Source organism: Mya arenaria, chromosome 6, assembly GCF_026914265.1.
Source record: "Mya arenaria isolate MELC-2E11 chromosome 6, ASM2691426v1".
In the NCBI taxonomy this organism is placed as follows: Eukaryota; Metazoa; Mollusca; class Bivalvia; order Myida; family Myidae; genus Mya; species Mya arenaria.
In genome coordinates, this window is record NC_069127.1 from 47,968,860 (window position 1) to 47,993,432 (window position 24,573).

At 36.1% G+C, this 24,573-nt stretch overlaps 2 protein-coding genes across 3 annotated transcripts in view; one reads left to right on the forward strand and one right to left on the reverse strand.

Moving 5' to 3' along the window:
• Positions 1–10,180, forward strand: part of LOC128237345 (two pore channel protein 2-like) — a 47,189-nt gene extending 37,009 nt beyond the window's left edge. For both annotated transcript variants that reach the window (XM_052952772.1, XM_052952773.1), the window contains exons 20-25: positions 3,089–3,177; positions 3,508–3,601; positions 4,324–4,406; positions 7,989–8,070; positions 8,377–8,528; positions 8,680–10,180. In XM_052952772.1, coding sequence (XP_052808732.1) covers positions 3,089–3,177; positions 3,508–3,601; positions 4,324–4,406; positions 7,989–8,070; positions 8,377–8,528; positions 8,680–8,788 — 609 coding nt within the window. In that variant the 3' untranslated portion in view covers positions 8,789–10,180. The remainder of the gene's footprint in view (positions 1–3,088; positions 3,178–3,507; positions 3,602–4,323; positions 4,407–7,988; positions 8,071–8,376; positions 8,529–8,679) is intronic.
• Positions 10,181–19,582: 9,402 nt separating this feature from the next.
• LOC128237346 (protein DGCR6-like) lies at positions 19,583–23,930 on the reverse strand. The gene is made up of 4 exons (XM_052952774.1): positions 23,681–23,930; positions 21,116–21,276; positions 20,552–20,658; positions 19,583–20,335 (listed from the first exon to the last, which is right to left on the reverse strand). The coding sequence occupies exons 1-4, from the start codon at positions 23,815–23,817 to the stop codon at positions 20,126–20,128; spliced, it is 615 nt and encodes a 204-aa protein (XP_052808734.1). The 5' UTR covers positions 23,818–23,930; the 3' UTR covers positions 19,583–20,125.
• Positions 23,931–24,573: the final 643 nt, after the last annotated feature.

Here is a 24,573-nt window from a genome sequence, read left to right on the forward strand (position 1 = left end):
TATTGCTTGGTACACTCTCCATGCCTGTATTGCTTGGTACTCCCTCCATGTCTGTATTGCTTGGTACACCCTCCATGCCTGTATTGCCTGGTACACCCTCCATGCCTGTATTACTTGGTACACCCTCCATGCCTGTATTGCTTGGTACACCCTCCATGTCTGTATTGCTTGGTACTCCCTCCATGTCTGTATTCTCCTTTGGTGATAATAACTTTGGCCCCTCCCCATACTCACAGTTTTTTTCTAAACAAAATATCTACATTTATTATATGATAATATTCATAAATATTATGTACAGAAATATGTTGTTTTCTTGCACATCGTGGCTTTGGCCACATTGTTAATGTTAAAAACTGAACACTTTCTAATGTATAAATGAACTCCAGTAGAAAATCGGTGGGAATATGAGAGTTGACACACTTAAAAGGTAATTTGTTATCAGTGTTAATATTTGATCATGATTTGATTATATTTTATAACAGTCCCTACAAATATGTTCTAAAACTGTATCAAATGAAGGGTTTTCAGGTTTTGATAGAAATGAAAAGGTGTCAAATAAGAAGGTCCAGTATCTTCATTTGTTTTTGTGAAGTGTGTTTTTGTGGAGTGTAAGATTTTTTAGCAAGATATGGGACAACTATGTGACAAGAATCTATTTCTCCTCATTCAAAATTCTGTATTAAAGTACTTTCACTTCTATTTATTTAAACATATACTTTGTTGCAAATGACCTCAAAATTGATATGTACGCTATATGCTGTGCATAACATGTTCAAAGTTTTGTTGATGCATACATACTCCAAACTTTTATGTTGTATACTTATTATGCCCTCCTTCAAAGAAAAGGGGTATATTGTTTTTCACATGTCCGTCGGTCTGTCGGAAGACCAAAGCTTGTCCGAGTGATTACTAAAAATTCCTGGACGTATGGTCATCAAACTTGACATGAAGGCTGGGCCTGATCTGTAGATGACCCCTATTTATTTAAGGGGTCATCAGGTCAAAGGTTAAGGTCACAGTGACCTTTAATGCTAAAAGGATTTTAAGGCTTGTCCTAGTGATAACTGAACAATGCCTAGACCTTTGATCACCAAACTTGACATGGAGGCTGGGTCTGACCAGGAGATTACTCGTATTGATTTTTGGGGTCATTGGGCTAAATGTCAAGGTCACAGTGACCTTGAATGATAAAAGGTTGTCCGAGTTATAACTTGACAATGCCTGCGCCAATGGCCCAAAAACTTGACTTGGAGTTTGAGCCTGACCAATTGATAACCCCTATTGGTTTAAGGGGTCATCAAGTCAAACGTCAAGGTCACAGTGACCTTAAAGTCAGACTTAACAATTCCTTGACCTATGTTCATTAAACATAACATGAAGGTTGGGCCTGACCAGTAGGTGACCCCTTTTGATTTTTGGGGTCATCAGGCCAAAGATCAAGGTCACAGTGACCTTAAATGCAAAAAAGTTAACAGCTTCTTCCGGTAATATCTAAATAATGCCTGGACCTTTGATAATAAAACTTGACATAGAGACTTGACCTGACCAGTAGATGACCCCTTCATATTTAAGGGGTCATTTGGTCAAAGGTCAAGGTCACAGTGACCTTGAATGATAAAAGATTGTCCAAGTGACTACTCGAGAACACCTGCACCCATGGCCCTCAAACTTGAATTTGAGGTTTGGTCTGACCAATAGATGACCCCTATTGATTTTGGGGGTCATCAGGCTAAATGTCAAGGTCAGAGTGACCTTGTATGATAGAAGGTTGTCTGAGAGAAAACTGAATGATGCCTGCACCAATGGCCTTCAAACTTGACTTGGATGTTAAGGCTGAGCAGTAGATGACCCCTGTTGATTTTAGAGGTCATCGGGTCAAAGTTCAAGGTCGACAATTTCTGGACCTATGGTCATCAAACTTGACATGGAGGCTGGGCCTGACCAGTAGATGACCCCTTTTGATTTTAGGAGTTATTGGGTCAAGATCACAGTGACCTTGAATGCGAAAATGTTGTTCAAGTGATTTATCAACAATTCCTACACCCATGGCCCTCAAACTTTACATGGGGTTTGGCCTGACCTGTAGATTACCCCTTTTAATTAAGGGGTCAAAGGTCAAAGTGACCTTGAACACAAAGAGGTTGTTGGTGTAATAACTTGACAATGCCTGCACCCATGGCCCTAATACTTGACATTTTGGTTTTGGGTGACCAGTTGATGATTCGTATGGATTCTGAGGCCATAGAGTCAAAGGTCATTACTCATATTCATCATTAAAATTTTGTCATATGTACTTATTCCCTGCTGCTAAGAGGATACACTTTTATCTGCAAATATCAGTGATCATCGGAACATAATTAAAAACTTTACCTAATGTCATCACACTTTAAATGTTTGTAGCAAAACTTCAAAGAGCACTGATTATTTAAACTATTGGATGCTAATATTCACATTCATACGAATATTGCCTGAAATCTTTATACAGTCATATCAGTCTGACTGGAATCTGACTCTTGATATCATTTTAAGATGTATTTCAAATAAGTTAAGACAAATAGATGAGAGTGGGTATCAGCCTATCATATTCGTGTCTTACAGAGCATTACAGTAAATGTTCATGTCCTACAGTGAATATTCATGTCCTACAGTGCATTACAGTGAATGTACATGTCCTACAGTGCATTACAGTCCTACAGGGCTTTACAGTGAATGTTCATGTCCTACAGGGCTTTACAGTGAATATTCATGTCCTACAGTGCATTACAGTGAATGTTCATGTCCTACAGGGCTTTACAGTAAATGTTCATGTCCTACAGGGCTTTACAGTTAATATTCATGTACTACAGTGCATTACAGTGAATGTTTATGTCGTACAGGGCATTAGAGTGAATGTTCATGTCCTACAGGGCTTTACAGTGAATGTTCATGTCCTAAAGGGCATTACAGTGAATGTTCATGTCCTACAGGGCTTTACAGTGAAAGTTCATGTCCTACAGGGCATTACAGTGAATGTCCATGTCCTACAGGGCTTTACAGTGAATGTTCATGTCCTACAGTGCATTACAGTGAATGTCCATTTATATTCTAGGTGATATACTATTTCTTCGCCATGCTCGGAATGGAATTGTTTCAGAACAAGATCACATACAACCCTGGAAATGGCTCCGTGCATGCAGGGTGAGACCTTACATTATTAACATTTCACTCCTTTGTGATATAATGACAAAAATTACTCACTATTTGACAACTGTAAAAAGAGTACTTACTGGGTACTACATCTCAACATGGTTAGAATACTCACAAAAAATGTGACAGAGTGCTTGCTCAATGAAAATTTTAAACATTTTTCATCTGGGACGAAGTGCTTACTAGGTGAGCAGCCTTAAGGTATGAGACAGTGTTGGTAATGGGTTTCAAATGGCTACAGATAATATTCATTACTCAATTGTGTTGTCTTTATCTCTATATACATACATAAATTCTGCTATATTTTTTATGCTGTTTCAGTATTGGTAATGGTTCCTATATCAAGCCAGCCAACATGACCTGTGGAACGTATGAACAGCTGGACTATTGGGCCAACAACTTTGACGACTTTGCAGTTAGTAGTCATTCAAGCTCATACCGCATGATCATATCCAAAACCAGGCCTGTGACAAGTTCTCAGATCTGTGGCCAGACAGAACACTTATTCATTCAATAAATTGTAGAAGTGATAGAAGCAATTTTTAGAGTGTGGGACCTTAAAATCATGTTTACAGTTGTAGCCCAGTTGAAATTCTGAGAGTTTAAGGGAGACAATTCATGCATATTGATTTTAGTTTTTTTACCAGTTATTGGTTATTGTTTCCCTTACATGGTCTAAGGGAAACAATAACCAATAACTGGTAAAAAAGTAAAATCGATATGCATGAATTGTCTCCCTTAAACTCTCAGAATTTCAACTGGGCTACACAGTGATCATTGTAGAAAGAAATGGGTAAGCAATTGAAAATTATATTTCATCAAAGTCACATGAACCTAGAAATGGTTGATTTATTATGTTTCTGGTAGACATGATGTTATAGCTTTTACTCATATTCAGCCTAAGTTTATAATTCCAATACTTTTAAAATTAGCTTTTAATTTCCTTAAAGAGTTGTTGAGGTGAAAGTTTGAAAACCAGGATCTTGACTTCAGGGGTTTCTCTAGGAAATATTACCCTTGTATATATTGTCTGTACAATAAGTATAGGGTATTTGATTTAGAGAAGCCCCTGTGATCTTGATGACTGCAATTTACCAAAGCACATTTTTTAGCTTGTCAATACATCCCCTTATTCAGGCATCACTGGTGGTATTGTGGGACGTCATGGTGGTCAACAACTGGATGGTCTTCCTTTACGCCTACGGCAAATACACTTCCAAGTAAGGGCATTCTTAGGATCTTTATTGCATAGCATAATTTTAGGACTTCTCTTCTTAAAGGCATTTTGAAGCCTCATTAAAGTATCTATAACAATTACTTAACACATGTTTCCACTATTCGTTGCCAAAAGTCCAGACGTGTAATTCCCACAATGTGCTTCTTAATCGTACTAAATATCTCTTACATTTGTCAATGTAGACGTGCTATTTGTTGTTTCTATTCGTCAGTTTTTCCGTATTGATTTGTCATTTGTCATTATAGTAGTCAAAATGTATATTTGTCAGATCGACCTTGTATAATCTCACTAAAACATAGATCGTATAACTTGCCTTTAACAATATGATGATGTAATTTAGAAAACCGAATCATGCATATGTAAAACTGCAATCCTAGAGTCGACACTCACATTCGTAAAATGAACATCTGCAGTCCAACAAGTCCAGGTTTACAAAAGTCAATTGACAAGTTCAGAATTACAAGGATAGACGATTTCGCCTATACCTTATATGGTAAATGTCACCGAAAGAAACGAAGGTAAATGGGCGGAGCTAACGAATCAGATTTTCTTTCGTTTATTTCCGTCGAATCAAGCAAGGGAGATAACATCTTGGCCTACCTCCTGTAAATTCCCGGTTGTAAGTCCAAGTACTCTCTCTTTATTTCACAATAAAAACTAAAATTAACTTCATCTTTTATTTTATTTTGACGATCAATGTTCCTAAATGGGTTATAAATCACCATATTATTTAGTCAATTGCAGTTGGATGTATCTGAGCTGGGCTCACGGACCCAGATTTATACTGCCACTGTCAGGTTTTTTTTTTACTTATATACCCAAGCAAGCAAAAATTGTTCTTTTATGTTATTTACAAGTGGACCATGGGCGGGTCGTTCAGTGGAGGGGGGGGAGCTGTAGGGCCTGTGTCCCCCCCAGTTGGCCCGCAAGTAAACTTAAAGGTTAATTTTTTGTCAATATTTCTCAGAAAAAAATACTTAATTACGCCATAATGCACCAATTCAGACTAAACATATTTAAAATATTCTAGGGGGAGTACGCCTAAACCCCACTTCCCACATTTTAAACATATTAATGTCATGCCCACTCGAGGGATCATGTCCAAAAAGTTTTTCCCCTAAGTAACGCCCCTCTAACGCAAGTCCCTGTTCAAAACCTGCTCCAGCAAACCCACGAAACTTTTGATGGACATCATAATGATATCCACCTAGTTTTGTCTGATGTTATACATTTACTATCTTAATAAGCATGTATGGTGTAAACGTGTAATTTCAATACATCATTGAAACAAAATATCCATGTGGATGGAAGAACAGCCCTCCAACCCACTTGTGTCCCCCAGTTATGAATTACAGGATCTGCCACTATGAACCATAACAATCAAGTGGGGGATTTCAATAACATGAAAAAATAGATATCGTGAGTCTTAGATTAGAAAAACAAACGCGTGATTTTTCCCCTCCAAAAGGGGTAGGTCCGCTTCACCTAAATGTGAAAAAAAGCCCTGACTGTTGAGTGTGGGTGGGGTATAAAAGGTAGCAGCAAGTAATAATTGTTTATTAGCAATAAATTGACTTCATCATTAAAATACTTTATTAATTACCTATAAAATAATATTTTTTACAGTATAATGTACGAGTTATATGAAGTTGTAATCTAAGTGTATTTTATCCATACAGTTCCAGCTACCAGGTAAGAAACCTCTGGGGCATCTTAGTGAATAATTTCAACTTAATGAAAATTTAGATTTTTTTCTTCGTAAATTTTAAATTATCTAATATTACTTGCAATCTTAAACATTGCAAAAAGGCAAGAAAGTGTCCTCTAACGGTAGAATTTAAAATAGTGTTTATAGTAATTTAAAGCTGCACTCTCACAGATTGTCAGTTTTGACAACCTTTTTTTTGTCCCAGACTCGGCTGATTTTGGCAGCAATGCTTTCTATACAAATAATAAGATTACTCACACTATAACAGATCTAAATTGTTTGGAAAACTGCCGACATTTTTCATTTTTCTTAAAACGTTACTGTAGTATCACTTTTAGCCATAAAACATCAATTTGCGAACGTAAAACTGAAAAACTGTATCTGATCTTTTGTCAGCAGTCTTATACCACTGGTATCCAGACATTTACGCATATTGGCTAATTCCAAAACAAAAAAAAATTAAAAAAAGTTGTCAACACGGTCAATCTGTGAGAGTGCAGCTTTAAAAGAAAAATAAGACAATGGGACTTTTCATTCTTGAAGTATAATTTAATGCTAATGACTTACATTTTGTTGTGTTTAAGTCAAGTATCATTTTGCATACCGGTACATCTCATTTCATGTCATATGTGCATATTAATTACTATTATATAGACAAAAACATGTTGTAATATCATATATTATTTTATTCGACATGAAATAATTTATAATCCACCCTGTTTCAAAATCATAGTCCATAATGTCATAATATAGATGATTTGTAATGTCCATAATAGTGTTCGCAATGTCCATGGTCCAAAGTATCCATAATTGGTTTAAATAGAGCCGAGTGATAGCGGAAATTTCCGAAAGACGTAAGGAGGAGTTAAGACATGGTTAAGGCGGAGTTAAGACATGGTTAAGGCGGAGCTATCTATAAATAAAATTAAATTCATCTCGTAAACATGTTGAACTGCGAATGAAAAGTCACCACCATACAATGTACTTTGTAGAACTACGAACTGAAATCTGTCTTCTACACACCGCAATGTAAAACCCGGCATGTGACTTTCACAGAATGACGTGTGTTTAACATACACAACTTTATAAACACGACTGAATTGTCTGTTGAATAGATGCAACGAGAATAAAACTCCAATTGGTACAATGAAAAATGAAAATGTGCAGTGTAAAATGTAAACATACAACCGATGAGTTGGCGGTTGTAAAATGTAAATTGGTAAATCATCAATGTTACAAACCTAAACTACACACATACACGTCTGGACTTTTGGCAACGAATAGCCTCCATATTCCACAGCAAACAAGTTCCTTTTCAACACTTTCACAGGCAAAATTAATATCATCCTTTAAAAAATGGCTGATTTTTAAAATATATTAAAATGAATTTTCAAACTTTTCTGCATTTATGTTTGAAAAGGGTTCTGTGTTCAGATAGAAAAATAAAATGAAAGCCAGTTGTAATGTTCATATGATATTTTGGGTACTGCTGCAAAAGCATTTCTTTAGCTGTGACATCTACAGTAATTTTTCAGACTTTAACAAGTTGACAATTTTGTTTACGCCGACATTGTTAACATTTAATGTTGAACCATTTATTTTGTGATCATATATTTGAAAAAACAACAAGAATAGCTGAAACAGTTGGCTCACATCTTGTTAGAAATACAGATCACATATGTGTCCATGAAAGTTTCTAGATTGTGAAAATAGTTAAAATTTGAAAGGTGACAACATTGATGTAAACAACGTTGTAAGTTTTAACAATGATCTGAACAATCAGCCCGATATATACATAATTATGCAAATCCTCCTTTATTTGGAATGTGTATGCATTGCACATATTTCTGTTTGCAGATGGTCGTACCTGTACTTTATTGCCTGGTGGCTAACATCTGTGATCCTCATACTCAATCTTTTCACAGCTCTTATTCTAGAGGTATTGCCTTCATTTCTCTACCAATTAATGTTTTTCATGTAAATACTTTTACGTTCTGTACATGTAGCTTATTTTCTCATTTAATTTTAAAGACAGTAAGATTGCCTTAAAATCAAAAGCATTCAAAAAAGGAACACCTGATGCACAGTATTTTAAAATCTGATTACATATGTCAGAAGGAGCTCATATATTATATAACACTAAGTATTTCTGATCTGTTGAATAAATAATATTTTTAAATGGTTTTCCTATTCAGCTTCATAGACATACATGTATATAAATGGAATTATGTTAATACGCTTTCAGAACTTCATTATGAAATGGGATAGGTTTTACGACAGCCAGCAAAGGTCGCGGGCAGTTCAACCTTCGATGGGTGATGGGGGCGGTCAGAGACGGTCAAGAGCTTTGTCTCAGTCGATGAAGATGGACACACTCACGGTGCATGATATATTCAGGTAACAGAAGTATAGCAGCTAGCAGGGTAAAATATGTAGGGTTGGTTGAGTGTCAAAAGTTATATTGTCTAAGTCTATTGTCAGATTAAAAACTGTGCCACTGTGTGTGAACAGGTCAGTATTACAGTGTGCTGCAATTTGTACTATCCAGGTCCAATCTGAAGGAGCCAGAAGAGCGAGAGATCCTGGAGAACCTATCACAACTCAGGTTTTTCCATTATGTGGATGTCCGACGACACACAGAGAGCTTTGTAACTTGACATCCATTCACAGCCCCCAAGGTCACCATTACTGCGTTCATTCAGATTGTTGAACATGTGTGATAAAATGTAAAAAATAGAACACGGAACAACAGTAGTCATCCCAAGGTTTAAAAGAAGTTTCATTTCAAGTGCATACTTTGGGAAGCAAGGTTTCAAGAGCTGAGTGACACTGTCACTACTGTGTTCACTTCATATACATTCATTTGTGATATTTGACATATTTATAAAGTGCCGATTGTATTCATATTCATTGCAATCTATTGAAAACTATTGTATTTATATAAAAGACGAACAAAAACATGTAGAGTTACATTCTTCTACAAATTGAGATTTCATTCTTATGATTATCTGATAATGATCTGACCCATATCTGCCTCAGGATACATACTTGCGTTAATGATATTAATTTAATTTCATGTAAGATATAAACTGCTTTCCTCAATAATTTTTTATAAGATTTAGAACAATATTTATCTATTATACATATATATATATATATATATAAAACTACAGCAGGCTGCAATCCGAAGTCTCCCCTGCCCTGTTGCCACTGTCACACCGGTCCTTGCTGATGTCACTGACAGTATATTTAAAACATACTTTCACTGCTACTGTTTGAATTACCGACTTGTTTATTCAATTGAATTTCAAAAGTAAATCATGTATGATATTGTAAAGCCTTCATCTTAATGGCATTAACGCACAAAGTTACTTTTGATTGCATTTTTATTTTTAAATGTGGCTAAATGAGTGCTTTTACTTTACTTCAGCCCTTGAAATGTAAAAGCCACAAAATACTATTATGATTATTAATCTTTTACATTACTCTACCAAGGTATGTTAAAAAATATTCATAAAAAATAAAAATGTCTGTAGACATTTGCGTTTATGCAAGTTGGTGTCAAAAATAGTTTTAAATAATGAAATATAATATATAAGTGATTGAATGTCTGTGATACAAGATTTAAACTTCTTGCTTTTAATAAATGTTCTTGTATGATTAACAAGGTATTCAATGAAAATTGGGTTATTAGAATGAGGACGTCATTGGGTGGGCATTGTCCAGCAGTGCCAAGCTGGTTGTTTAGCTCAATAACTTTAGCTAGGATTGATATATAATGATGAAACTTGGTCTGCAGCAGACTCAATGGAAGATGTTCCTAAGGATTTATTTCTATGCCTAATTTCTTGATGGCACAAATTAAAACCTGGTTCCGTCACATGGCAGGATTTCTCAAAGTTTATCTTATATAACAATGTATAATACTTAATGAGAAGGATTTATAAGCAGTGTAATTATGATGCCACTTTGTTTTTTGGTTGTTTTGGGGTTCTAATAGAATCATTATAATAATTATATTGCTTTACAGTAAAACTTTAATCCCTAAACAGCTCTTGTTTATTATTCTTTAATACTGTCAGCATTATTATGCAAGAGGGATATATTGCTTTGCATTTGTCCATCAGTCGGTCAGTCCGTCGGTAGACCAAAGCTTGTCCGAGTGATAACTTTTCTAACTTGATAACAATTCCTGGATGTATGGTCACCAAACTTGACATGAAGTTGGGCCAAACCAGAAGATGACCCCTATCAATTTTGGGGGTCATCAGGCCAATGGTCAAGGTCACAGTGACCTTAAATGAAAAAAGGTTGTCCTAGTGATAACTCAACAATGCCAGCGCCCATGGCCCTCTAACTTGACATGGAGGCTGGGCCTGACCAGTAGGTGACTCCTATTGATTGTAGGGGTCATTGGGCCAAAGGTCAAGTTCACAGTGACCTTAAATGATAAAGGGCTGTCTGAGTGATAACTCATCAATGCCTGCACCCATGGCCCTCAAACTTGACTTAGAGGTTGGGCCAGACCAGTAGATGACCCCTATTGATTTTTGGGGTCATTGGGCCAAATGTCAAGGTCACAGTGACCTTGAATGATTAAAAGTTGTCCTTGTGATAACTCGACAATGCCTGCACCCATGGCCTTCAAACTTGACATGGAGGCTGGGCCTGCCCAGTAGATGACCCCTATTGATTGTACCGTATTATATCATGCATAAGACGCACTTGTTTACCCCCCATTCTCGTCTTAAAAAGTGCCTGCGTCCTTTCTATGCTATTAGAATTGCATCTGTTTTTTCTAAGTCCATTTCGGGTCGAAAATATTGGGTCGAAAATATTGGACCGGGGAAGAACGCGGTAATAGTAAGTATCTGTACTGCGTCACCGAAGAGAAGAACTGACATAGGTAAAATCACGCAAGTTAACACACGTAGAAATATATTGAATGTTTACTTTAAAATGATTTATTGAGAAATAAATTGAAAAAAAATACGAGTGTTTACTTTTTTATAAAAGGGACGCTACTCACAAAAACTCGATGTGAGTCAGCATTTTAACTGGATTGAGTTATAACGGCAACGGAAAATCGGGAAAGGAGGTAAATATCAATTAATCGTTGTTCATGATTTTAATGTTTCGATATTTTACAAAACATTTTGTTGCATGCTACTGTTTTAAAAAAATAATAAAGGAATGTGCATAACGCAAAGTAGCATTATTGTCAATTTCAAATGTGCGAAGGTGTGAAAAACACCCGCTGTCTGTCATTAGAAAAATGGTTGTTTGTTCGCACTTTACCTGACGTGCCTTCCGCTGGCAAGACTAATTACCGACACGCATTAATTATGCCTACATGCTTTAATCCGCGCAGCGACAAGCCTTATCAAAACAATCCTCAGTTTTGACAATACAGTTTTGTTGCGATTGCAACGGTTGCAACGGTTGACTGTCATTCAGAAGGCATGTCGGGACTATTGCAACGGTTGCAACGGTTGACTCTCAGTCGGGACTATTACGGCATTTGTATAAGTCTTATAATATGCGTGAATGTTCTCAAAATGTCAAGACATATATCTTTGTTATGTACGCTAAATTACCAAAATACGACGATAATTATCGAAATACACAAGACAGTTATCGAAATATGCCTAATGTACAATTTTTTGTTTGTTTTTTACTTCAATATATGTTATAAATACTTTACCAACCTCAATTTTTCGGCTCCGATTTTAACATTTTTCCGCTGCGTCCTATCTTATATATTAAGGGGTTTTACCCGTTTTCTTAACTATTTTTTTGCCTGCGTCCTATCTATGCTAGCGTCCTATACATGATATAATACGGTAAGTTCACGGACACAGTGACCTTGAATGATAAAAGGTTGTCTTAGTGATAACTCGACGATGCCTGCACTCATGGCCTTCAAACTTGACTTAAGAGTTGGACCTGAACAGTAGATGACCCCTATTGATTTTGGGGGATCATTAGGTCAAGGGTCAAGGTCACAGTGACATTGAAGGCAAATTTAACAATTAATTGACCTTTGGTCATCAGACTTGACATGAAGGTTGGCTAGTAGATGACCCCTATTGATTGTATTCAATGCGAAAATGTTCTTCGAGTGATAACAATGCCTGCACCCATTAGCCTCAAACTTGACTTAGAGGATAGGCCTGACCTGTAGATGACCCCTCTTGATTTTAGAGGTCATTGGGTCAAAGGTCAAGGTCACAGTGATCTTGAACGCAAAGAGCTTGTATGTGTGATAACTTGACAATGCCTGCACCCATGACCCTCAAACTTGACATTTAGGTTTTGGATGACCAGTTGATGATTTGTATGGATTTTGCGGTTAAAGGCCATGGTCATTACTCATATTCATCATTGAAATTTCGTCATATTTACTTATTCCCTGCTGCGAAGAGGATACATTCTTATCTGAAAATATCAGTCATCATCTGAACATGATTAAAAACTGTACCTAATATCCTCACACATTCAATGGCCATTATCTTAAAACTGCCTCAAAGGCATCCAATGTCAATGACAAAGCAGCGGTCATTTCGGTCTATGCATATTTCATTGGATTGTCCAAATAATCCTGACAACATGGCGCTAAGGGGGGGGGCATCATGTTTGACAAACATCTCTTTTTAAAGCCAGTCATAGACCTTGGTACCTTGCGTATTGTCATTAATAACATGACATTTGTGTTCTCATTTTATGTCAATATCCTGAATGGTTTTGAGCTTATGACTGAGATTGCAGAATATGTAATTGTAATTTTGTTACTTCCTTTAAAACTCCAATACTAATGAGCATTCAACACACAGACCAAATTATTATGCCCATGTATCAAAAATGTACGTCAAAGGATTCAATCAGGATAGGAAATACATGCTCTGTGACAACAGAACAAATTTTTTACTTGTTTTATGGTTTCTTTGTATTCCTCCATAGGAAAGTGAACTACAGTCAAAGCTCGTTAGCTGGAACTCCCAGGAACTGGCGAAAATACCTTGAGTCTCAGAAAATTCTGGAATGCTTACCTTCAGTATAAAGAAATCGGTCCGTTACATCCAGTTTAAGCTAACGAGCAATTGCAGCATTGTGAGTTTGAGTCAACGAAGCTCAACTGTATGATGTGAAATCATAAATATTCGTGGGACATTAATTTTCGTGGTTTGGCTTATCCAGGAATTCAAGATCTCAACAAAAATTTTACCTTTATTTTTTAAATCATACTGTCTATGTAAAAGGGTATGCATGTATTCAAACATGTTGGCTATATACAACTTGTAAGTACCTAAATCATTGTTTATTTTACTATTAATATGTTTTACAATTATTATATATTATTTAACCTCAATGATAATAAATAAAAGTCAATTATTAGTACTTGCATTCAGTTTTTTTGTATGACATTGCTGGTACATAAAAACAAGTTGATTATCAACCTCTTGTGCAGCACATGTAAAACATACCGATGATTAACCTTGTGTGTTTGAACGTAGTCACTTGATTTTGATTTGATGAAATTTCGAATCGATTATTTAAGCCTTTCCTGCATTTCACAGTTTGTTAAAAAATACTTTATAGACATTCAATGGCTTCACTATTGTATATACTTGATGTTGGTGCATCTTTATTTATGATATAGTAATTGACATATTGTCCCATTTTAGTGCCACGAGAACTGTGCATGGTGAATTTGCAGATGATTCATTATTTTTTATTATTATTTTAAAATAAAAATCCACGAAATTAAGTACCCACGAAGTTGTCCTTTTTTGAAAAACCATGAGATTTTTAGCCCATGAATATAAATGATATCATAGTTAAAAGGTAAACAGTTAATATGATCTCTATATATAAATATTGAGATCATTTTTACACATTTTAAAGAAAAAACACACATTTCTGGCACTTACCTGCATTATGTTTTTATGGATGTATCAATACACTTCATTAATATATTTTAATAATAATCAAATCACACAAACACATAAAGTTTATTTGTTGTTAATGTTTCTGCATAACATTACAAATGTTTCTGCATAACATTACATCAAGGTCATTTCAAACAGGCAGCAAAACAAATGACATCAATCAAGACATAGGATATAGTCGCACACATGTTGAAATAATACTTTTATGGATCATTGAGTGATACAATAGCCTATTACAGCAATTGTAACAAGAGATGTTTGTCAAACATTATGTCCCCCCCCCACCCTGAGCGCCATATTGTCAGGATTATATGGACAATTGAATGAAATATGCATGGACCGAAATGACAGCTGATTTGTTGCCGTTAAGGCAGTTTTAAGATTATGACTATTAAAGTGTGAGGATAGAGTGTGTTATGACCATGACCTTTGACTCTATGAACTCAAAATCCAGAGTCATCAGCTGGTCACCAGAAACCTAAATGTCAAGTTCGAGGGCCATGGGTGCAGGCATTGTCAAGTTATCACACAGACAAGATTTTTTCGTTCAAGGTCACTGTGACCTTGACCTTTGACCCAATGACCCCTTAAATCATAAGGGGTCATCTACAAGTCAGATGCAACTCCCAAGTCAAGTTTGAAGGCCATGGGTTCAGGCATTGTTGAGTTATCACTCGGACAACCTTTTACCATTCAAGATCACTGTGACCTTGACCTTTGGCTCTATGAATCCTAAAATCAATAAGGGTGATCTACTGGTCAGGCTTAACATCCATGTCAAGTTTAATGATCATAGGTTCAGGCATTGTTGAGATATCAGTGGGAGAAGATTTGTTAACTTTTTTGCGTTAAAGGTTACTGTGACATTGACCTTGGCCTGATGACCCCCAAAGTCGATAGGGGTCATCTACTGGGCAGGCCCAACCTTCATGGCAAGTTTGATGACCATAGGTCCAAGAATTGTCGAGGTCGCTTTCAAGGTCACTGTGACCTTGACCTTTGACCCCTAAAATCAGTAGGGTTCATCTACTGGTGAGGCCCAACCTCCATGTCAAGTTTGAGGGCCATGGGTGCAGGCATTGTTGAGTTATCACTCGGACAACCTTTTATCATTCAAGGTCACTGTGACCTTGACCTTTAGCCAATGACCCCTAAAATCAATAGGGACCATCTTCTGGCCAGGCCCAACCTCAAAGTCAAATTTTAGGGCCATGGGTACAGGCATTGTCGAGTTATCACTCGGATAACCTTTTACCATTCCAGGTCACTGTGACCTTGACCTTTAGCCCAATGACCCCTATAATCAATAGGGACCATCTTCTGGCCAGGCCCAACCTCCAAGTCAAGTTTGAGGGCCATGGGTGCAGGCATTGTCGAGTTATAACTCGGACAACCTTTTACCATTCAAGGTGACTGTGACCTTGACCTTTGGCCAGATGACCCCCAAAAACAAAAGGGGTCATGTACTGGTCAGGCCCAATTCCAAGTCAAGTTTGAGGGCCATGGGTGCAGGCATTGTCAAGTTATCACACGGAAAACCTTTAACCATTCAAGGTGACTGTGACCTTCACCTTTGACCCGATGACCCCCAAAAACAATAGGGGTCTTCTACTGGTCAGGCCCAACCTCCAATTCAATTATGAGGGCCATGGGTGCAGGCATTGTCGAATTATCACTCGGACAACCTTTTACCATTCAAGGTCACTGTGACCTTGACCTTTGGCCCGATGACCCCCAAAAACAATAGGGGTCATCTACTGGTCAGGCCCAACCTCCAATTCAATTATGAGGGCCATGGGTGCCGGCATTGTTGAGTTATCACTAGGACAACCTTTTACCATTCAAGGTCACTGTGAACTTGACCTTTGACCCGATGAGCCCCAAAAACAATAGGGGTCAGCAACTGGTCAGGCCCAACCTCCAAGTCAAGTTTGACGGCCATGGATGCAGGCATTGTCAAGTTATCACTCGGACGACCTTTTACCATTCAAGGTCACTGTGACCTTGACCTTTGGCCTGATGACCCCCAAAAACAATAGGGATCATCTACTGGTCAGGCCCAACCTCCAATTCAATTATGAGGGCCATGGGTGCCGGCATTGTTGAGTTATCACTCGGACAACCTTTTACCATTCAAGGTCACTGTGAACTTGACCTTTGACCTGATGAGCCCCAAAAACAATAGGGGTCAGCTACTGGTGAGGCCCAACCTCCAAGTCAAGTTTGACGGCCATGGGTGCAGGCATTGTCAAGTTATCACTCGGACGACCTTTTACCATTCAAGGTCACTGTGACCTTGACCTTTGGCCTGATGACCCCCCAAAACAATATGGGTCATCTACTGGTCAGGCCCAACCTCCATGTCAAGTTTGATGGCCATGGGTGCAGGCATTGTTGAGTTATCACTCGGACAAGCTTTAAAATTATTTTACCATTAAAGGTCACTGTGACCTTGACCTTTGACCCGATGACCCCCAAAATCAATAGGGTTCATCTACTGGTTAGGCCAAACCTTCATGTGAAATTTGATGACCATATGTCCAGGAATTGTTGAGTTATCACTCGGACAAGCTTTGGTCTACCGACGGACCGACCGACCGACATACCTGTGCAAAGCAATATACCCCTCTTCTTCGAAGGGGGGCATAATAAATATATAATAATAGGCAAACACAACAATATGTGAAAAATATGTAATTGCATTTAACATCATAAAGAACTTTATTATTGAGATTGTTAGGAAGCATAGTTTTTAGTATATATGGATGTTATTTACCGAAGTTTACACATTTAGACATTTAAACATATATTTTTAATTTCAATATGGCCTTCAAAGTAAAGAAACAAAAGAAAAAGCATTATTCTTGAAAATAAGTCACCTGTCAATGTTAATACTAGAAAGATACATTTACATATAAGAATATTAAACTGTTAATAAATACATTCATACTTAAACATTCACTGAAACTCTAAGGACACGACTACAAATTAAACATATACATGTATACATGTTAAAGAACATGTAAAATAACTTCTCATTCACACAATAAATAAAGCTTACAATTTCCATTGAACGTTTTAAGGGTTTTCAAGGTACGTGTATGTCATTCCATATATTTTTGATATAATTTGCAAATGAAGTTTCCATGTATTTAGTTCGAGGTGTTATCTGTAAGACAAGATCCTTGTTTGATACTGATCTTAACTGGTACGTTTTATTGTCAGAGAACATTACAATATCTGTCAAATATGATGGTGCCTTGCTATTCATAATTTCATATACCAGGAAAGCACAGTGGTATTTACCGGTCTGAAAAACTTACCCATTTTAATTAGATTAGATTAGATTTATTTCGGCATAGGAAGCATATACATAGTTAACAACATAACATAGGATAAAATAATGAGCATTATTAAATACTATATCACATACGAGAAAACTATGACATACACACCAACACCAAGGATAACACAAAAAAGGGCAAGCCCTTATTTCCATTGTGGTCCTTTGTATTGGCGGCATGACACAGAGAGGCGGACCTAAATATAATCATGTGTAAAAGTACTATTGAGTCATAAAAATGTATATCACAGTCAAATCTTGATTTAGTGACACTCCTGTTTGCAGCTAGGATTTAAAACACATTTCTAAAATTGTAAAAAGATATTAGCAAACAATTTAAAATCCTGAGCCGAAATAGGTAAAAACAATTTTAAATACTGTTCATAAGATGCCTTTTGATGGCAACCTTAAAACTTTGTAACCTGTTGATCTCCGTTAACTCTACAGGTAAATCATTCCATAGTTTAATTCCAGAGAAAGCAAAGGACTTAGAACCATGACTTTTGACTTTAGGTAGACAATACCCACCCTTTTGACTAAGTCTTGTACTATAATTATGTACGGAATCTTGCGAAATAAAGTGTTCACCCATGTAATCCGGAGACAGGCCATTTTTTATCTTAAAAACATGACACAACATTATCTGTTCAACTCTTCTGTGGACCGGTAACCAGCTAAGGGACTTAAAGTGGGATGGGTCAATATGGGCTCTGGAATCTAAGTCAAGTACAAATCTCATTATTTTATTTTGACAAGTTTGTAACTTATTTTTTAAAGACTGTGTCAAGCTATTATACCAAACAGAGCATGCGTAGTCATAGTGACACTGAATTAGAGACATAACCAGAAGTTTCTTGGTATGCTGAGTAAGAAACTCTTTCTTGCGGTAAAGAAATTTTAACCGAGAGTTGGCCTTCTTAAGAACAGACTCGGCCATGGAGCAAAATGACAGATTTTGGTCTATAGTAATCCCAAGATACTTGATAGATGAAGTTGATTCAATGGATGTACCAGAACAGGTTATATGCAGGTTAGATTGTGACCTAAGCTTTTGCTTGGACCCAAATAAAATTGACTCGGTTTTACCCAAGTGCAGTGACAACTTATTGTCCACTAACCATTGGCTGACCAAATCCATATCATCTGTCAGCGCCTTTTCAACAACAGATAAACTTTTACCAGATACCAGGATACCAGAATCATCAGCATATAAAAGCAATTTATTTTTGACCACAGCTGACATATCATTTACATAAATTAAAAAGAGAAGGGGTCCAAGGATTGAGCCCTGAGGAACCCCACATGTTATTTTGGAATTGGAAGAATAAGTACCAGAGACATCTACAAGCTGCAGTCTATCTGATAAATATGATTTGAACCAATTTAGGACGTCAATACTAAGACCTGATGCTTGTAGTTTCATTAAAAGAATGGAATGGTCGACTGTGTCAAACGCTTTCTGCAAATCCAGCAGCACCATACCAACAATATTACCTTTATCGTTTTCATACCTGATAAAGTCTGTAAGGTGAACTAGACAAGTATCAGTAGAGAAACCACTCCTGAAACCTGATTGTAATTTATATAACAGATCTTTATCCTTAAAATAAGCTTCAACCTGGTCATAAACCACCTTTTCAAGGAGTTTAGATACAACATTTAAAATGGACACAGGCCGGTAATTACCAACAGACAATTTGTCGTTCTTTTTATAGAGGGGAACAACTCTTGCAGATTTAAGATCATCAGGGACTTGACCTTGGATAAGGGATAAGTTTATGATATGAGCTAATGGACCAGCAATAACTGGGGATCCATAGAATTCTTGGAATAGCTCTGCCGATGGTGTTCACATAAGTTTATTAAGGATTATTTTTGCAACTCATTTCTGTAGAATATTTATCTTATTCACATAGTGAACATTCATTTTTATCTCGTGACCCGAAATGGGTAGCAACATGTGTGAAACAATGTTGATCAACATCACAATAACCAGACCCATTTATGCAAGGACATTCTGTATCCATAAACTAAAAATGATGATTCTTAACAGTCTCAATACATGAAATCAACTTTTATATGATATTTAATGCAACTACAAATGTACATATTTTTACTTTAATAATTGTTGTGTTTGTTTAGTATTATATATTTTTATTTCCATATATCTTAACACATAGTTTTTATGGCGTATCTCATTTAATTATCAAGTTTTCCAGGACACAAAATATATGTCATTTTTATTTTAGCATCTAATTTTTTTGTCTTCTTTTCTGTCTTTATACTCAGTTTTGAGAGCTTAAGAATGGTGAAGGCAAGCACTGTTCATGTCAATGTTTAACACAGTCTTCGCCATTACAACTTGTATGCTTGTCCAGAACAAGTAGATTTTGTTTCATTAAGTGCAATTTTTCACTATGAGCAAATTGAATAAATGGAGAAATACCTTTTTTTGAGGTTTGAGCTTTAAGTGCATTGGAAACCATGTTATGTCGAAGACTCTGTTTATTTTGAAATCAGCATCTTATGTCATCATAACTAAAGCAGGTACATGAATACCTTTTGTAACAGTAACAAATTAACACTTCTTCAAGATGGCATCTCATTTGTACATAACTGCACAATGAAGAGAAGGAAATTCATTTGTAGGTCTGGGTATGTTCCATCAGCTTTTATCAACCACAAAAATATATTTGTTTTCTTCAAGAAGGCATCTCAAGTTTAGACAAACGTACAATGAAGTCAAGGAGGTACATTTGCATGCGAATATCCAGGGGTTTATTGGTAACACAGAAGCCAGATACACCAGCTTTCTCCAAGGTGGACTGTTGATCCATCACCTTCTGGTCAAGCTCCAAGATTATCTTCTGATCTTTCTTTCGAATCTCCTCCTCACATCGCTTGTATGTAGTCTGTAAACAAAGAAGGGAGTAATCCACTTTAAATTTCATAAAACATCTCATGGAACAAAGTAAAAATTTTTTTATTAATATCAGTTTTTATGAACATTAATAATAGAAAGCAAATTTTTAGGACATAACAAAATTATATTTGCATTAATTTTCCCTAAAAGTTGGCCGCAGGAAATATATTTTATGTCTCAGAACTTAAGTGAGTAACCAATGTACCTCCATTTCTCTGTCAATCTGTGCCTTGGTGAGAGTGAGATTGTGAGGCCGGGCCTGGCAGTCCTGCAGCAGGGCCTTATGTTTCTTCTGTAACTCGTGCTTCTGGGCTACAAACAGATATAACGTTAGACAGAATCTTTTTGCAGTGGTAAAACACAATTTAATGACCATGTAGATAAAAGAAAGAAGTCAGAGGAACAACAAGAAAAACAAGAGCTGTCACAGAGACCGCATGCTCAACTATTAAGCGGATTTTAAGTTTTAGGATTGCAAAATTTTGGTGAAACATGCATGGATCACTGTAAAATTGGATTACATTGTACATGCAAAACCTTAACCAGAATTTCAAAATCAAACTATAAAGGGGCAAAACTGGCATAATATGCAAGATAGAGTTATCGTTCTTGATTGTATAAAGTTTCAATGCAATACATCAATAACTTGTGGAGTTTTTTACTTATATATGCTTACATGCAAAACCTTAACCGTAACTTCAAAGCCTTATGACTTATATGTGCTTTAATTGTACAATTTGATTACAATAAAACTGATGAAGCAACTTACTCTTGTGGTCTTGGATGAGTTTGGTCCTCTGCTGTGCCATGGCTCTCTCTTCCCATTCCTGCACCTCCCGCAGTCCATTAACAATCTGGAACACTGTGCCATCTAGCAGCGCATTGGCAAGACCTGACAGCAGGTCATAGGGTAGCCGCTGCTGGTACTTTCTACAAAACATGTAACAATCACAGATGAATAACATATTTCACAGTTGCTTGGTGGTGAAGGTGTATGCAGATACTCACAATTATCAGCCATGTGATCACATGCAAATATTCATCAGCTATGTGATCAGATATATTTAACAGCCATGTGTGCTGATGCTAGCATCAAGCAGCCATGTGATTAAAACCATCTAATAGCATAAAAATGCTCCCATTGTTCAAAAAAATATCTAATGAAAGCAGTGACAACATCTATAGTTTCAAGTTCCATGATTATTATTATCGCACACTTTGTGAGGCCCTGATAAAATCTACATTGTATTTGTATTTTAACTGAAAGTCATCAGATGTGAGCCTGTGACCATGATTGATAAAAATTCTGGATATATCTAAAATGAGGAACGCAAATATTTAAATCAATGATGCATGAAATACAGCTAATCCATGAGACTGACCTCGATCTTTTTACTGGGGTTTCCCTTTAAGGGCTGGCAACAATGCAAATGTCGTTTTAAGGGCCAAAATTTAAAGGTTTAAAAAAAATCAATTTTTATTTAGTTTTGAGGTTCAATATTTAGAAATCATAATTCATTTAACAGTTTGCAGCATGTGAAGCTGTCATTAGAAGTTGAGCAATTTTAACAGAAGAAGATTTTATCAGATTTCCAATCAAAAAGCATTTACGGTTTCCCAGAAATGTCTTAATACAAAATTAATATGTTTATAATTAGTCAAACTTATAACAACTACCCAATCAACATTGTCTTAAGGCTTTGTGGTGATTGCAGCTATTTAAAAAAAGATATTTTCATTTTTGTTACCAGGAAATGAATGTCATCCACTATTTACCTTAAGGTAAAGGCAATTTAAATATATCAGTTTTTTGTTCCATTATTCTCATTTGTATCACCTTCTTTATTTGTTTTATCAACAAAAAAACTTTAAAGCATGCATCAATAAAAAAGAATATTCCATATTGCATCATTATTACATCACAACCAATCTGGGAGTAGGATTTGTTATTGATTTGATCCTAGAACCAGTTGATGCACCCGTTTGATTTCTAAAGTTATTTTCAAAGAACATTCTTGACAAAATAAAATTATATTGATTAGAGCTTATTAGATCACGATTTACCAAAGTAGAAGTCAATGCATTATTTGTTATATATTAGTTTGTGGGTTCAATAAGAAACAGTCAATGTACATTTATGTACAGACTTGTCAAATGTCAGTGTTTTTGCAAAGAAACAGAAGTAATATTAATTCTGACTTGTAAAAACAAGTTTATATTCAGAAGAGCTGCTAAAAAATCAAATCAAACTGCCAAAACAGGTTGGAGTGTAAGTGCAAACGACTGCAGAATTGTGTATGTCAATTTTCCCGCCAAAATGTCATAGAATTTTATACACTGTAGATAATTAATAACACCTTGGAAATGTTGTTTTCTTTGATGTTTTGACAGTTTTTTAATGTCTTTGATGTTTAAAAAATGCTGATTAGTAGGATACCAATTAACAAAGAATGCTGATTAGTGGTCTTTGGTACCGTTCTGGTAACTAAGTAACGATCTCGGCCGAAGTGTGAAGTGGTTTATTGCACTATGTTCTTTAAAGTGACAGATTTATATGGTATTTTAGCATGGTTGATAGAATTTTGAGGTTTTTAAAAGAAAATTTTAGGCAAATTTGATATAATTTTGGGGTTTTAGAGCTTTAAATATCGGTAGATTTCGACAGCAAAGCAGTATGGCGTTAGAATGGTCTCAAAAGCAGTTTATTTTACCTACCGCCGGTAGAGTTCACATGTATGTGTCAAATTACAGGTTCACGACCTCATCAATTTTATGTCGGCAATTGTTCATTTTATGGACAGTAAATCAGCCTTTAATTTATGCTATGGAGGGCACAAATACAGAACACTTGCAAAGTGAAAATACATGGTCATACAATTAGCTGAAAAGTTATTTATTGTTTCCGATATTTTTCAAAACATGCAATTCAAATGTAAAGTGTTAATTCTATTTATAAATATCTTAATTGAAGGTCAACATAACTGCAAAACCTGAAGATGCTCGTGCGCCCTCTGACGTTATACCCCCATGTGTTACATTTTGATCTTTAAGTGTAGAAACATTGAATGGCTTTTTTTTAGGAAAATGCTTTACAAAACAAGATGAAACTTTGCAAGCGTGGCTAGCAAGCCCCTTTATTGATCAAGATCATCGAATAATCGATCACGGTAAACAAACGCGTGTTTTAGCCGGTGTTCGAGATCGTGTCCTGTTCGGAAATGCACTGTCAACCGGTATAGTTAAAAACAACAACATTAATTTGAACTCTTCCCTCTATTTTGCTTTAATCAAATAGTACCAAACAGCAACACAATATATTGCCCTATTAACTTACCCTGGTATTTCTCGGGCCATGTCCTGAAGCTGTGTAAACAGGAAGTAATGTTTCTTCTGTTGTTGTTCTCGCCGTTCATACTCCTCTCTTAACAACTTCGCCGTGTTTTGAATCTCCGTGGGTATATATTCTGCCATAATATTGTATATTGTCGACAATTTATAGCTTGTTATCACAGTGGTTAAATTACAAACAAGGGAAGTAGCTTTTGTGAAATACGAACTAAAGGTTACATTACACCGGTAAGTCCAGTACAGTATAGACTGGTACCCTACGTTAATTTTTTTTTGAAGAAAAGAGAATGAGGGTACCAGTCTATATCTACACCGGATACCATTGTGTTCACACCGGTCTTACTGACTGTCTATTTTTGAGACCGCTGTGTACACATTGCACCGGATACTGGACTTGCCGAATTACGCTAAATTACCGAAAGACGAAGATAATTATCGAAATACGCAACAAAGTTACCGAAATACGCATTCTATACATTTTTTTTTATTGTTTTGACATTAATATTATATTATTGCATTACTAACCAAATTTAGAGAAACATATTAAAAAATTGAAAATAATGATATTGTAGGCATTTGAAAATTCAAGTTTTTTGATCGAATTCTTTATTCTGAATTACGAACTAAAAGACAGATAAAAACTACCAAAATACACTTTTCTTTCCAATTAATGATGACCTGATGACCTGATAACATTCATATAACTTATCCACACATATAAAAAGGATTTTTTAAAGAAAAAAAATATAACTCTGTAATTTAATATCGTGTACGTACTATGCTCAAATCGAATAATATATGTGTGTGTTTTATATATATTCACACCTTCTCATGTATATTGTGTACTGATTTATTCTTCAAACTATCTTTGATCTAAAT

What these genes read in the sequence shown, in the direction of transcription:
- LOC128237346 (XM_052952774.1), bottom strand. Translation starts at nt 23,817, where the DNA reads ATGGCAGAATATATACCCACGGAGATTCAAAACACGGCGAAGTTGTTA. An exon ending in ATGGCCCGAGAAATACCAGG is followed by an intron (nt 21,277 to 23,680) that starts GTAAGTTAATAG and finishes CATGTTTTGTAG; the next exon opens with AAAGTACCAGCAGCGGCTAC. An exon ending in AGATTGACAGAGAAATGGAG is followed by an intron (nt 20,336 to 20,551) that starts GTACATTGGTTA and finishes CTTTGTTTACAG; the next exon opens with ACTACATACAAGCGATGTGA.